The sequence below is a fragment of the Botrytis deweyae genome (genome assembly GCF_014898535.1).
Source record: "Botrytis deweyae strain B1 chromosome Unknown BDEW_014, whole genome shotgun sequence".
NCBI classification, from domain to species: Eukaryota; Fungi; Ascomycota; class Leotiomycetes; order Helotiales; family Sclerotiniaceae; genus Botrytis; species Botrytis deweyae.
Window position 1 is genome coordinate 359,074 of NW_024066221.1, and position 13,691 is coordinate 372,764.

Consider the following 13,691-nt stretch of genomic DNA (forward strand, 5'->3'; position numbering starts at 1 on the left):
GTCAATCAATTGATATTCATATTATATATTCAAACACATTACATCACATCCCATCACATCACTGCCCGTCCCATCCCACCACATTTCCAAATAAAATGTCAAATAATCCAAGTTTCAATTAGGTAACAACCAAAGAACAAAAGAGATTCATTTAACTAAGCAGCTAGCTACTCGGGTATCATAATCGTATCCCCATGATCCAAAGATATCTATCATATCTTCACATAACCGCTAAAAAGTCCAGCAAATCATTATCCGTTGCATCCATGTGCATATCATATCCAGTACATATCCAACCAGGTATCATCCTATCCTATCCGGCCTTTCCCACCCCCATCTCATACCCATACCCATAACATCATAAGCATTAATCATTAATCAAACAAGGCAAAAGAAAATATTCCCTCTCATTCCTCACCATCTTCCTCCCCTCCCCCCTTCTCCATCATCCCAAATGATTCTTTCATCTCCCCTCCTTCTCCCACTTCCCCCACCAATAGTAGTCCTCCTCTTTGGCATATAACCCTCCTCAGGTCCCTTCTGCCTTTCCTTCAACCTATCCAAAACCTCTCTATCTCCATCGACCCTCCCTGAAAAGCTTGCCCCTCTCCCTAACCCCGATGCATACCCATCATCCCTTGCCTGTCTCTCCCTCAACCTAGCATACATATCATCATCCTCCTTTTTCAATCTCGATGCACCATCTCTCCTATCGATTCCTCTCTCCACCTCCTTTCCTCTACTAGGCACAGAGGGTCTTCTCCTAATCTCTTCATCCTCCTTCGCGAATGCCTTAACCTGTTCCGCCAACCTCCTTGCATCATCCGCTGCCTTTCTTTCCGACATCTCTGCCTTCCTCATTCTTTCTTCCCTCTCTTTATCATCTAATGCCTTCACTATTTCTCTCTCGCGTCTATGTTGATCTTCTCTTCTCTTTTGCTCATGCTCATCTGCTCTACGAAGCTCATCATCTCTTCTTCTTCTTCCCCTTTCTCTTGCTAATTCTTCCTCCTTTTCTCTTGCTAATTCTTCTTCCCTTTTGCGATCGGAAGATCGAGCTCTTTCCCTTTCTCGAAGAAGTTCTTCTTCCCTACCTCTTTCTTGCTCTAGTTCTCGATCTCTCAAGAATTTCTGATACTCGACCTCCCTTCTCTCAAGTTCTGCCGCTTTCCTCATTTCTTCTCTCTCCCTCTCTTCTTCCCTCTTTCGTTCCCTCCTTGCTTTATGAAGTAGCTCAAAAGTATTCTGTTTATCTCTCTCATATTCTTTTTGTCTCTCTTTTTCCCTATCTTCTTCCTCACGACGGATACGCATATCTACCAATGCCTTCTCACGACTAGGTGAACGCGAGGGAGGTTCAGGAGCTAGAATAATTGGAAGTTCCTTCAAAGGTCTCTCTCTTTCCTTGCTATGATCCCTCTGATCTCGATGATGTTCTACAATGACCGTACGAACAGGATTGAGGCTGCCATTAGGACTACGTCTTGAAGTTGAACGATCATCTACCAAAAGGTTCTTTGAGTAGAATTCTTCCGTGGCGGGTGAATCTGGAGCATATTTTGGAAGAGCCTTGGAACCCTCTGGACTATCTGGTGCATCGACAATAACGATACGTTCTTTAGGATGTTTGCGACGTGGTGTGAGAGCTGAGACCAAAGCACTTTTCTTTCTTACAAGACGAAGGCGAGGTTCCCGACCTGGCGATTTGTCTTTCTTGTCACCTGGAGAGTAACGATATGTACTTGTTGTTGTAGATTTATGAGGTGAAGGCTTGGCGGTAGGAGGTACTTTAAGTCCTTGGTCGAGGTATTCTTTGCTGGAAAGTTCGTCGTTGGATTCAAGAATGCGAGGAGGATGTTCGTTGGTGATGAGAGCAGCACAAGAGATTCCATCTTTTGCATTAGGGCAGACTATTGTTTGATGAAACTCGACTGTTCGCTTGGGGTAGCAGTCGGTATAGATGTGTGTCACGCACATTGTGACAGTGAACTTTGAGACTTCGGCTCGGATGTGCTGGGGTAGAACTTGTCGTCCAAGACCTGACTTCGACTTGTATTATCGAGTTGATATCAAAACGATGAGAAGCTTCCCACTGGGTCTAGGACTTCTTTGAGTTGAAGAGTAAGATGTATTCGCTCGAGGTGATAGGTATGTATGGATGTATGAATGTATATGTATGTGAAAGTTGTTTCGTATTATATTGTATGACTGAAGAGAAGAGTTGGTATATAGAGAGATGTGTGTTGTAAGATACAACAAGTATGGTTGTATAAAGGTTGAGTGGAGTATATCAAAGCGATAGGAATGTGAAGGATGTTGGATTAGGTTAAACACAAGCAGTGATATGTTTAACAAAAGAGAGAATGTGGAGAGAAACGTGCGGATAGGATGGAGGGAGGGTATAGAGGAATTAAGTATTCCCTCTTAACACTTGAATAGATTTGACTGTACCAGGAGTGTGACTGCCTAATGAAAAGGTCTTATAGTATCCTTTAGGTCAATACTTGTGGCCGGTGACTGTGCATTTAGCGTGGATTGGTTCCAAACTTGTATTTCAGTAGAAAAGGTGTGGGTGGGTGAGTGAGTGAGTGAGTGGGTATTGAATATAAAAGAAAAAAATAAAGTCAACCAACTTTGCATTACACTTTTTTGCTATCTTGGAATAAGGTTCTGTAAATGCAAGTATTAATCGATAGTCGAAAGTATGACTGGGGAATGGGAATAGAGAAGATGGCCTTTTTTCCAAAGATTTTAGTGCAATATGAAGATGTTGAGTTTATGTATGGTACGAATAGTAGGAAAGGTAGGATTGTTAAGAAAATGTATAAAAATGTTACAAAAATGTTATAAAAATGTCAAGAAAATGGATGTCAAGAAAGTTTCCTTTCTCAGTAAGAAAGCGGCGAATGAAAAAGGCGCCTCAGCCACTCAAAGGGCTGAGTAAGACCCAAATCGAACCCAGATGGTCAACCAACTTCCAAAGTAGTACCAAGTTAGGAATCGAGGCTTAAAATGAACCCATGAAAGTTAATAATGATGGGTGACGGAAAAGATCAAAATGCAGGAGTAAAAAGACAAAAATGCACGAGTAAAAAGACAAAAATGCTGCATGGAGTATGTGGTCAGCTTGGTTTGTGATGAATGTCATGACATCCAAATGATTGGAATGTGACAGTTGCTATTGTGAAAATGTCGAAGGATACTCGAGCACCTCACGGAATCATATGAAAGGAGATTGATTGTAAGAGAGGAAGAGACACGAAAAGTACGAATGTCCGAAAATAGAATCCCGATCAAATGGAAACGAATCCCATGGAGAAGAGGGTCCAGAGTAAGCCGAGTCTCAAGGTCGTCGAGGTCGTATCTGTCGTAAACGTGTAAATTGTCGCGGGACGGCCCTCAAATCTGCAGACCACAAACGCGCGTGTTGAAAGGAGGTTAGAGCAGCTCTTATTCTATCCTATGAGAATGAAATCCACCGAGGAGAAGGGAGGAGAAGGCGTTTCATAAAAGAATGACCTCTCTTCCGACCCCAAAGAAGATTTGAAGATTGACCACTGCTCGACGGGTGGAATCCAATGAAGGGATTATAGATGTAATGAGATGAAAAAGAAAAAGTTGGAGACTCGAGTTGATGTTCATGAAGAGGTCGGATGGCCAATTGTTTCTCCTCGACCCCTGCTATCTACTGCTTTGGGTAAGGTGATTACTTCATTGGGTAACAATTTATATGGAGAGATTTCACTCGGTCTCTTTTGCAGGTCACGCTTACACCTCATCGAGGAATATCCTGATTTATATTGAATTTATTTATTGAAGACCTACCTACGTACCTACGTACCTACGTACCCAACCTTGGATGTGTTGTTGATTCAAGGATGGAAAAAATAAACATATTGAGAGCCGCAACATTCCCCCAGATGTTGGTATAACGTTTCACGATCCAGATAAGTCTACTCTGCACGTTAAGTTGGCATACATACATGCTCATTCTACGGTTTCTGTAAGCGCTTTCAAAGCGAGCACGATTAGCAATACTAACGACAGGATTCACTCATTTGATACTCCCTAGCGCCTCCAGCTTCTATCCCAAATCCACCAGATAACTCCTTCCCTACCTGTCTACATAACTCATCTTCATAAAATCATAAGGTTACTTAAGAATGATGATTCCCACCGCAAGGCCATCCGATCAGACCCCGATGATGCACATCATACCGACTATCAATCTAGCACTAATAACATATTGAGCATATCCGTGCATTGACTCTCCAGTCATATGATCAAATGATTTCCGTGGGAATCCAACAATCGTCATTGGAAGTCGAGGTCGGCCTCTATCTAAATTTGTGAAAGTTATATATATAGATATATATCCAAGGTATAGGTATTCCGAAGGAGTAGATTATCAATCGATTCAGTCTACTACATACCTAGACATCTATAGCTACCTATTACCTTGTAGATAAGAATACTACGCCGATCATGTGTATATACCTAGTACTACGAGTACCTACCTATGGATACCTACTAGGTACCTATGGATACCTTTAAATCTATCTACCTACTCATGTACTTACAATATTTCAAGATACTCACAAAAATCCCAAGTCATTCATTCATTCTCCCAGCGAACAAAATCCTCAAATTCCAATTCCCAAACACCAACGTAAAATTATCTAAACAATATCGTACTTTCATAATTTAATACCTACTCAGCTATTCACCTACGATACCTAGGTACCTAGTAATCAATAATTATTCATATCCCCGGGGCAATCACACACACACACACAGCCACAGCCAGTCACATCCACAGCCACACTTGATCATCTCATCCATCCCCGGCCATTCCATACATCCATTCATCTACCAAGTATCTCCCCAGCTCCCATCTCCCCTCTCTAAATGACGATATTATACATCCAACTACCCTCCCTTATACTTCCTTCCCTCCCTACAATCCATCTAGTATCCATCTACCTACAACCAACCCATCTACCCCTCCACAACCCATCCACTTCTCAATCCCATGACGAAATTATACATACATTCATACATCTCCAGCTATACCTAATTAGTAGTTCTTAAATCCAATCCATTTATAGATATCCATCTCATATTCGTATTTCCTGCTCAGATCACTATTACTATTACTAGGTCTAGGCAGAGTATCGTAGATACCTAGATATTACTATTACTATCTACTATAAGTAAATAAATTCAAGTTAAATATATAATTTATTTATTCATTTATTAATTCATTCATTTATTAATTCATTCATTTATTAACTACTTGAAACCTATCTAAATGAGTAGTAGATAAGATCTTACCTACCTAGTATATATTAACCTTCTATATAAATACATATATTTCTACTATCTACAATCTCATCTATTCATAGTAATATTATCAAAAAATAAATATCTAATAAATAAACAAATAAATAAATAAATATTCAATAAATATTCAATAAATATCTCCTCATCCTCATTATTATTATTATTACTATAATCAATTATAATCCCTTCCTTAGCGCTCCCATCCCTCATCTATTATCCCTCATCTATTATCCCTCATCTATTATTCATTAATTACATTCATCCTCCTTTATAATCCTCGCAACCTCCTATATACATACCTAGTACTTATCTAGGTAATTAGACCATCTAAGCCTTACAATATTACAATATTATGTTATTACATCCTACTATACTATACCTACCTACTCGACTAGTCGTATACTATGTTATATTATATCATATTGTATTATATTAACATATCAAATAAATTACCTACCAATCAACCAACCAACTAACTAACCATACCTACAATCAAAATCAAAACCACCATCAAAATCTCAATCAAAATCTCAAAATATTATATTCCCCTCTAAGAATTCCCCCTCTTCTCCCCTCAACCTAACATAACATCCAACCCTAAACTTCCAATAAGCCATACCTACCTATATATATTCCACAATCCTAGCGATAAGGGTCTAAAGCTTATTAGTTGTCATACAATTTCTTTCCACACCACAGCCGCCAGGGGAAAGAGGGGGGGAAAAAAATTAAAAAAAAAAATTCCAACAAGATGGTTAAGGATGAAGGATTGCATGCATACTATTTACTTCAGAGGGATGGTGTCACGCAGGTACCCTTGATGATTGAAAGGCTATGAATACTTGATTATCTCGGCTACAGGATCTTGGTTAGTCTCGTGCATGACTGCGGATATATGACTCGATTGCTGTCTTAGATAGACTTGAGTGGCCAACATGATAAAAAACTTCAATAAAGATGATTTTGGAATGAGCCTCCCTCATGCATGCATGTAAGAAGCCTATATAGTAAGCCACGTGTGGTGCTTGCCCTTGCATTTCGGGATCAATTTTTTGCATGGCCACCACAAGCTTGAATCGTAAGATATCACCGTGGACCCCTCCAATATCGAAACACGTGATGATGGTGACATCTGCCACTATCATCTGAAACCTAAGAGTAATGTCTTTAAGAAGTCTTCAATTGTGATTGATATAATGAAGAGTATCTCCTCGAATATCGACTTTTAATCCACTTTGCAAGGGAACACCCTCTATTGCTTCCCTCTTTCTCGCTCAGACAAATGGTCACCTTGACCAACGTTTTATCAGCTGCTCTTTATGAACATTCTTTAGTTGTAACCTTTGTAGATTTACGGCCTCGAGATTTTCCTGTAAATTCTTGATTTCCTCCTCAAATGTATTGAATGACGATACAATATCTGGATCAAGTAGTTGAACCTCCCCGTATACTGAATCAGCTTGAAGGGCATTGTAAAGAAGTTTCATTGTGGCATCGGCATTATGCACATGTGAAGATATGGTGGTTTCAGTTGTTAACTCAAGATTGGCCATGTGACTCTTAAGTTTCTCTGTCCTTTCTTGAAGAGATTTCTCCAGAAATTCAGTCCGCGCGTCATCAGTATCGCTTTCATTGGGCAGTGTGATGCCTAAATTGCGAAGTAATTGTTGTTCGGCGTCCATCTCTTCAAACATTGAAGAACGTCGGCGATTACTACGGGATTGTGCTTGTACCTGAGAGTTTTGTCGTTGACGTGTGATGGATTTGCTAGACTGTGAAGCTGCTTGATGTTGAAGCTCTTTCTTTCCGGTGTCTATTGCAAATTTAGTGGCCATCTGATGACACTGGTATTCTTCAATATGTTCTGCATATATCTCTGTACGCTTGACGAGAAAACTAAGGCATTCTTGCATCTAATGGATTGGTTAGAGATCTGTGTCTATTTGTCAATGTAAAGAAACCTACGTATTTCAAAGCTTGGTAAGCTCGATCTTGACCCGAATCTCCTTTGGCAGCGATTTCCCGTAATGCTGGTTCCAAATATTGCTGTTCGGCAGACATTTGAGCCACAGGTAATACCTCGGAATATAATGATTCGAGCTCTTCTTGTAATTCGGCGACTTCCTGCTTGTTTCCACTCAGGGGATCTGCACCAGAAGTACCATTAAGAGCCTCGAGGTATATTCGGTCAAGCTTTGTCCTAACTCCATCGACAGTATGTTTAATGTACCTCGCACAAAGATCCCGTATTCTTGAAATAGTATCATGATCTTCTGAAGATCCAGGATCAAGCTCTTCTGCAAGCTTTTGCAAACTTGCCAATAGTCTATCATCCGCCTTGAAAATCTCGTCCACTGTCTGTTTGGCATCGGATTGTGATATTTTGTTTTGTTGCTCCAAGTCCGAGAGCTGATACATCAAATTTTGAGACAGTTCCTCCACTGCTGAGGAGACCTGACCATTTTCTGCTTCCCATTTCCGTAGCTGTTTTGCATCTACTTCTGTTCGAGCTACTCCCACCTTCTTATTGTTCTTGACAATTAAAGCCAGGGCGTTTTGTTGTGATCGGAGTGCTTCACTTTGTTTTTCAATCGCGGTAGTAGATCGTTGTAATTCCTCGATAGCGGTATGGAGTTGTTCATCACTCAGATCGGATATACTCGATGAATTTGGTAAACTTGCTACTTTGTCTGCATCTCCTGATTGTGACAGTACCCCGTATCTATCTTATATTAGCATCATTCGCAGAATATATGGGCTCCAACTCACAGTGCAACTTCATCCTTGGTCAATAGTGTTTCTGGACCAAGGTATTTTGAAATCCAGGCTTCAACCGCAGCTGGACTACGAGCATAATCGGATTTGATTGCATTACGATCAAAAGGTATGCCATAATCTTCTAGGATCTGTAAAAGAAGTTCAAGGTTGCCGCCTTGCATAATGGTTGAAGTTCGTGGTGCCACAACCTTTCGAAAGTTTTGATGCACGTCTGAGGCTAGATTTAGCTATGGACTCTGAGAGAATGTAAAGATTTTGATGCAGATTTAGAAAGATGAAGATTTTAGGATTCTAGAAAACATTGATCCGCAAGTTCTGAAAGAGAAGGAATAGAACACGGGCTCGGGGCGTATTATCAATTTTGTGCTGAATTGGTGATATTCGTTTGTTTACATTGCATCGCCAGTGAATGCTGGAGATTTATATTTACCCCACAAATTTGATGTCGGACAACAACTTATTATTACCTTCTGATTTGTCCCATTGCAAAACCCTACATGCACCAGGATCCAATGTTTGGAAGTCTTTTTACCTTTCTTGAGTGAGGAGCCAAAATATGTTAAGAATTGAAGAAATCATCGCATTTCTCACAATCTCTCAAAAATATGAGGTTGGCAGGCATGAGGATACATTTTCCTCCGATATAGGTCATGATTGTGGGAGATAAGCTTTGATTGAGCTCTCCGGGTTCCCACTCGGTTATGACAGTCGTGATGAAGACATATTATCTACCTACCTAGATAACATAAGAATTTTCGTTCTCTTTTTTATGTTTAACTTTGCCCTCTTGTATACTTTCGGTGTATAGGAAATGAGAAGAGTCAATTCCATTGACATAAGTTGAAAAGCCATCTGAAGGCATTCATAATGACTCCGAAGATCTCTGAATTTATCTCTGATGGATTCGAGGCTCTCAAATTGGTGAGTGTTGATATCTCTAAGCGTTTTAGAAGACCCTTTGTTGACATAATGTAGGTAGCTCAACTATCATGGAGACGCAATGTGAAAGCGTGGATTCAAGTCCCTTTTGGCATTGTTTTGATTCTTCTAGCATGCTTCGGTATCAATGCTCTTATAGGACTCAGTTCAGTCTCATTCCCTGCATCCGTGGCATGCTTGATTTTGCTATTTCTTATTTTGAATCTTATTGATCAGGTTATTGGTCACCAAAGAACGAGAGCTTTGGTATCAATTATTGATATTCCAGCTGGATGGGCTCTTCGATATATCAATCTTTTTTTCACGCCCTCGTGAGTCATCATCTTTATATAAACGAGATCAGATGTTAAAGGTTGATAGTTTCGTCCTATTGCCCTTGAGTGATAGTATAACTGCTACAGAAGTAGGTAAGATTATAGGAGTATTCCGTGAGTACAATGACGCTGTATTCAGCTTTCTATCACTGATTGTTTCAAGTTGTTGGGTTCTTGGTTATGTTCGCTGTCACAGCCTGGCTGGTTCGCGGTCTGCAAGTTTTAGTAGGCTCTACCAAGCGTGCTATCACTGAAAGGGCAGAGGAAATGGGCGCCGAGAATGATGCTATTCCTCTCGCAGTGTCGAGTAATACCAACTTCACGTCAACCGATACAATTAGTCCTATACAAGAACAAGAGTTGGCTGTGGTTAGAGGTGCTAGAGATCCACGAGAGTCACCCGAGACAGAGAGCCCACCCCCAGTGACTATCTCTAGTACCACTCAAGTTCAACAAGAGCCATTACCACTCACACGAGCTCAAATATGGGCGGCATTCATTAACAGGAACTTAGATTTACTCACATATACCGTCATGTTCCTTTTCATAGGAATTCCAGTTTACTATGCTACCGGATATGCAATGCCAGTACAACTTACTTTTAACGTTCTAGCTTACTTTGCAGCACAATCCCTCCCAGTCCGTTGGAAGCAATTTTTACACCCTGTTTTACTATCATCTGGCATCACTATCCTTGGTATATGGATCTTGGGACTTGTTAAAGGCAACAATCTAGATGGAATTTTAGGAGATTACAAAACCAATACCAAATACATCGCCTACTGGGATGGAGAAAGCAACCTCCCTCTACCCGGTGCTGGTGATATCTTGTGAGTACTCCCATCTCGCAACAATTCTCTGATTGCCACGAAATCCGGGAATCTCAGCTGACCACCTTCATCACTATAGTAACAGCGTTCTCGACGCCTCCATCGTCTCCCTCGCTCTCCCCATGTTTCAATACCGCCACGAATTAAAATCACACTTCATTCCCATCACAATCCCCAGTGTTGTTCTCGCTATCGCTTCACTATTCGGTTATCCCCCTCTCTGCTACTCTCTCGGCATATCCCCTCCAATCTCTCTTTCATTCTCTGTGCGTTCTTTAACTCTCGCCCTCGCTACCCCTGCCGCTACCAACCTGTAAGTACATTGCATTCTTTTCCAAGTTTCCAGATCCACCGAACAACAAACTAACCTTTTCCTATCTCAAGCGGAGGGAATACCAACGCAGCTGCCGCTCTTGCCATCATGTCCGGTATCCTTGGTGTTCTTATCGGGCAACGTCTTCTTACTTTCCTCAAAATCCGCCCTGATGATTACATAACCATCGGAGTCGCCATGGGTGGAAATGCAAGCGCAATAGCTACTGCATTATTGTTAGTTAGTGATCCGAGAGCTGCAGCTTTAAGTAGTTTGAGTATGAGTCTTTTTGGGATTGTGACTCTGGCGTTGACTTCCGTGCCGCCGGTAGTAGAGATTATTAGGGGGTTGGTCGGGTTGTAGGAATCTCGAATTAAGATAAAGGGGAAGATACGTAAATGTTGATATTATAGAGATTAGAAAATGAAATGATGTATGGTTTAGATGTGGAGGGGAAAGGATCTTGGATAATATCATGAAGATGTACGAATAAATATACATGTTTAATATCACTTCTTCGATCTCCTCTGATCCCTTCAAATTCTCACACCTCTACACCTCTCACAACGCTCAACAGCACATCGCGCAGACCTCTACCGGTGGTAGACGGGGGACACCGCGCACAGGGCGAGAGCGGGAGATGGGGAAGGCCTATAGGGGAAGCTTTTATAGCGCATATTGCTTATTCTTTATATTTCTTATACTTTTATATTCGTATATTTTTTATACCTCTTATACCTTTTATACCTTTTATATCTCTTATATTTCTTATATCTTTTATATCTTTTATATCTTTTATATCTCTTATATCTCTCATATCTTTTATACCTCTTACATTTTTTATACCTCTCATATCTTTTATACTTTTCATATCTTTTATATCTCTTATATTTCTTATACCTTTTACACTTCTCACACTTCTTATATCTCTCATACCTCTCACACCTCTCACACCTTTTATACCTCTCACACCTCTCATACCTCTTACATCTTTTATACCTCTCACACCTCTTACACCTCTCATACCTCTCACACCTCTCACACAACCACATAGTATATACCAACTAAAACCATCCAATCCCAATCTAACAATCAACCTTCCCCACCTATCCTTCCAATTCTCCATTCTCCATCTTCCATCTTCCATTTATAGGTATAGGAAAGGTATAGGTACCTATAAATATGTAGTATTTTCATATTAGCTACAATATACAACGAAATACAAATACAGCTGGCTATATATCTAGGTATGCCATGTTGATTTATTCGATGTGTAATGTATTTCAATGAAAACTCAATGATGCGATTTATCTCACGCTCACATATCGTAGTCGTGTTCTGAAAGTGGACTCAAGGGGGAGTGTTAGTATTCGATGTTGCGGATCACTAGATACTTGGTAGTGCGGATGTGTACTAGGTAGTTATGGAATTTGTATTTTGTTTAGGTGGGTAGGTAGGTAGTAAGAGCATTAGCTTTAATGCGATTTTCTATTATAGGAGATGGATTATTCCAGGGGGTTAAGAAAAGGCTTGTCTATCAAACTGACTGCGAAGTGCGAGACCGTTTGAATGCAGACCTTCCTGCTTCTCTTCCTCTCAAACTCTCCACAACCAATTCATCTATACCCCCTTCCTCTCTTCTCCATTTCCCCTTCTAACTCTCACACCCTACAACTTCCCCTCAAGCACCATCTTTCCCCCCATAAACCCACACAAACCCATCAAGCCCATCTGAAACAACCAAAACCAAATACCCTTATACCTTCCCTTTCCACCCACACCCCCCTGACTATACCCCCTCATATAAACCCACCTGCTAATCGTCCACGCACCCCCCAACACGGCCGCCGACCTTGGAAACTCCAATCCAGCAACCAACATCGCCGCAACCGCTACCGAGTGATTCTCTGTGAAATTCGCATGTGCGCGCTGCGCGCAGTTGAATTGATGTGCTGCGGTGTCGGTACGGGAGGAAGGGGCATAGGCGGCTGGATAGTCGATTTTGGCGGCTTTGCGGTAGGAACCGGTGTTGATGCCGTGCCAGAAGTTAAGGACGAAGGTGGAGGTTGCGGCGAGGATTACGTAGCTGGGAGGGAGGTGTTAGTGGGATGGGAGAATGGATGTGGGGGGTACAGGAAGGGGAAATTGTGTACATACCCGTAATCGGCATCGAGAGTGATGGTAACCATTTTTCTGGATTGATTTGGATCTTTTGAGATGTGTTGTTTCGTTTGGAAAATGTATCAAATTATAGAAATCGAGTTGTAGGTGTATAAATCCTCTTCAAAAATGGCAAATCGAACGAATTGATTAGAGAAACTGTTCTTTCCTCTTCTTGCTTTCCTCAACAAAAAACAGCAAGTCCCCTCACAATATAAACAAACCCAAACTCAAAAAATCCACCCCAACCCACACCGCATCCACATCCCCATCCACCCAAGCAAGCGTATTAGAAATCAAAAGATCGCTCCAAAGTCCAAAGTCCTTCTGTCTCCATCGAAACACAGACCTTCCGAACTCCAAACCATGAATGTGGAGAAGGAAAATCGTAGACCTCGGACATTGATCTCCTCCGCGCCCCGACTCATGGTGTCCTTTTTCCTCCGTGTCGTCGGTCGGACTCACCTTCGTGACCTTCGTGCCATGTATCTACACATATGGATACATCCACATGCGTAGATATGTGAGTGAGTATGTGTATGTGTATGGGAAATTGCCCGTCTCCGTCCATACGATAGGAATCTCACCTACCTCTGTTCTCGTAAACATGCGTGCGTGGTAAATCAGGTACGATGAGAATTAAGCATCTTTGTCATCCGGCATCCATCAATCGGCGAGACACATCACATCTCACTCCGAATACACTTACTTCGCTCACAAATCCCATCATATCCTACCACGTCCGGACATTCTCCCTCGGAGACGGGGTGCTAACTGAGAAATGAGATAAGAAGAGAGGAGGGGAATGCGTGAATTTATACTCACTCATGGCATATCTGGATTAATAATATATCTATTGTCCGAAAAGTACTATATTAGCGTGGCTAGTGAGTAGATAACTTGATTGATTGATTGATCAATTAAAAGGGATGATATTTGAGCACGCCATGTCCATGAAATATCATATCATTGAAGTTGGTTTGCTCTGTCAGCATGGGATTAGTATTCCGTTGT

General features: G+C 41.2%; 4 protein-coding genes across 4 annotated transcripts; 1 reads left to right on the forward strand and 3 right to left on the reverse strand.

The window, feature by feature from the left end:
• Nucleotides 1-414: 414 nt before the first annotated feature.
• Nucleotides 415-1,977, reverse strand: EAE98_006538 (uncharacterized protein; the record flags this gene model as incomplete). Its single annotated transcript, XM_038954161.1, has 1 exon — nucleotides 415-1,977. The coding sequence occupies one exon, from the start codon at nucleotides 1,975-1,977 to the stop codon at nucleotides 415-417; it is 1,563 nt and encodes a 520-aa protein (XP_038809406.1).
• A 3,841-nt stretch (nucleotides 1,978-5,818) lies between these two features.
• Nucleotides 5,819-8,486, reverse strand: EAE98_006539 (uncharacterized protein). Its single transcript, XM_038954162.1, has 4 exons — nucleotides 8,113-8,486; nucleotides 7,309-8,065; nucleotides 6,125-7,256; nucleotides 5,819-5,999 (listed from the first exon to the last, which is right to left on the reverse strand). Exons 1-3 carry the CDS (start codon nucleotides 8,280-8,282, stop codon nucleotides 6,630-6,632), a joined length of 1,554 nt encoding a protein of 517 aa, XP_038809407.1. The 5' UTR covers nucleotides 8,283-8,486; the 3' UTR covers nucleotides 5,819-5,999; nucleotides 6,125-6,629.
• A 215-nt stretch (nucleotides 8,487-8,701) lies between these two features.
• On the forward strand, nucleotides 8,702-10,971 carry EAE98_006540 (uncharacterized protein). The gene is made up of 6 exons (XM_038954163.1): nucleotides 8,702-9,042; nucleotides 9,097-9,371; nucleotides 9,421-9,488; nucleotides 9,538-10,204; nucleotides 10,284-10,517; nucleotides 10,589-10,971. Exons 1-6 carry the CDS (start codon nucleotides 8,989-8,991, stop codon nucleotides 10,878-10,880), a joined length of 1,590 nt encoding a protein of 529 aa, XP_038809408.1. The 5' UTR covers nucleotides 8,702-8,988; the 3' UTR covers nucleotides 10,881-10,971.
• Nucleotides 10,972-12,185: 1,214 nt separating this feature from the next.
• EAE98_006541 (uncharacterized protein) lies at nucleotides 12,186-12,706 on the reverse strand (the record flags this gene model as incomplete). Its single annotated transcript, XM_038954164.1, has 2 exons — nucleotides 12,186-12,603; nucleotides 12,675-12,706. 2 exons carry the CDS (start codon nucleotides 12,704-12,706, stop codon nucleotides 12,186-12,188), a joined length of 450 nt encoding a protein of 149 aa, XP_038809409.1.
• Nucleotides 12,707-13,691: the final 985 nt, after the last annotated feature.

Excerpts from the sequence above, each read along its gene's own strand:
- EAE98_006540 (XM_038954163.1), top strand. The coding sequence starts at position 8,989 with ATGACTCCGAAGATCTCTGAATTTATCTCTGATGGATTCGAGGCTCTC. Across the intron at positions 9,043-9,096 it reads GATTCGAGGCTCTCAAATTG|GTAGCTCAACTATCATGGAG; the intron begins GTGAGTGTTGAT and ends GACATAATGTAG. Across the intron at positions 10,205-10,283 it reads CCCGGTGCTGGTGATATCTT|TAACAGCGTTCTCGACGCCT; the intron begins GTGAGTACTCCC and ends TCATCACTATAG.
- EAE98_006539 (XM_038954162.1), bottom strand. The coding sequence starts at position 8,282 with ATGCAAGGCGGCAACCTTGAACTTCTTTTACAGATCCTAGAAGATTAT. Across the intron at positions 8,066-8,112 it reads ACCAAGGATGAAGTTGCACT|ATACGGGGTACTGTCACAAT; the intron begins GTGAGTTGGAGC and ends AATATAAGATAG. Across the intron at positions 7,257-7,308 it reads CTTACCAAGCTTTGAAATAC|ATGCAAGAATGCCTTAGTTT; the intron begins GTAGGTTTCTTT and ends CCAATCCATTAG.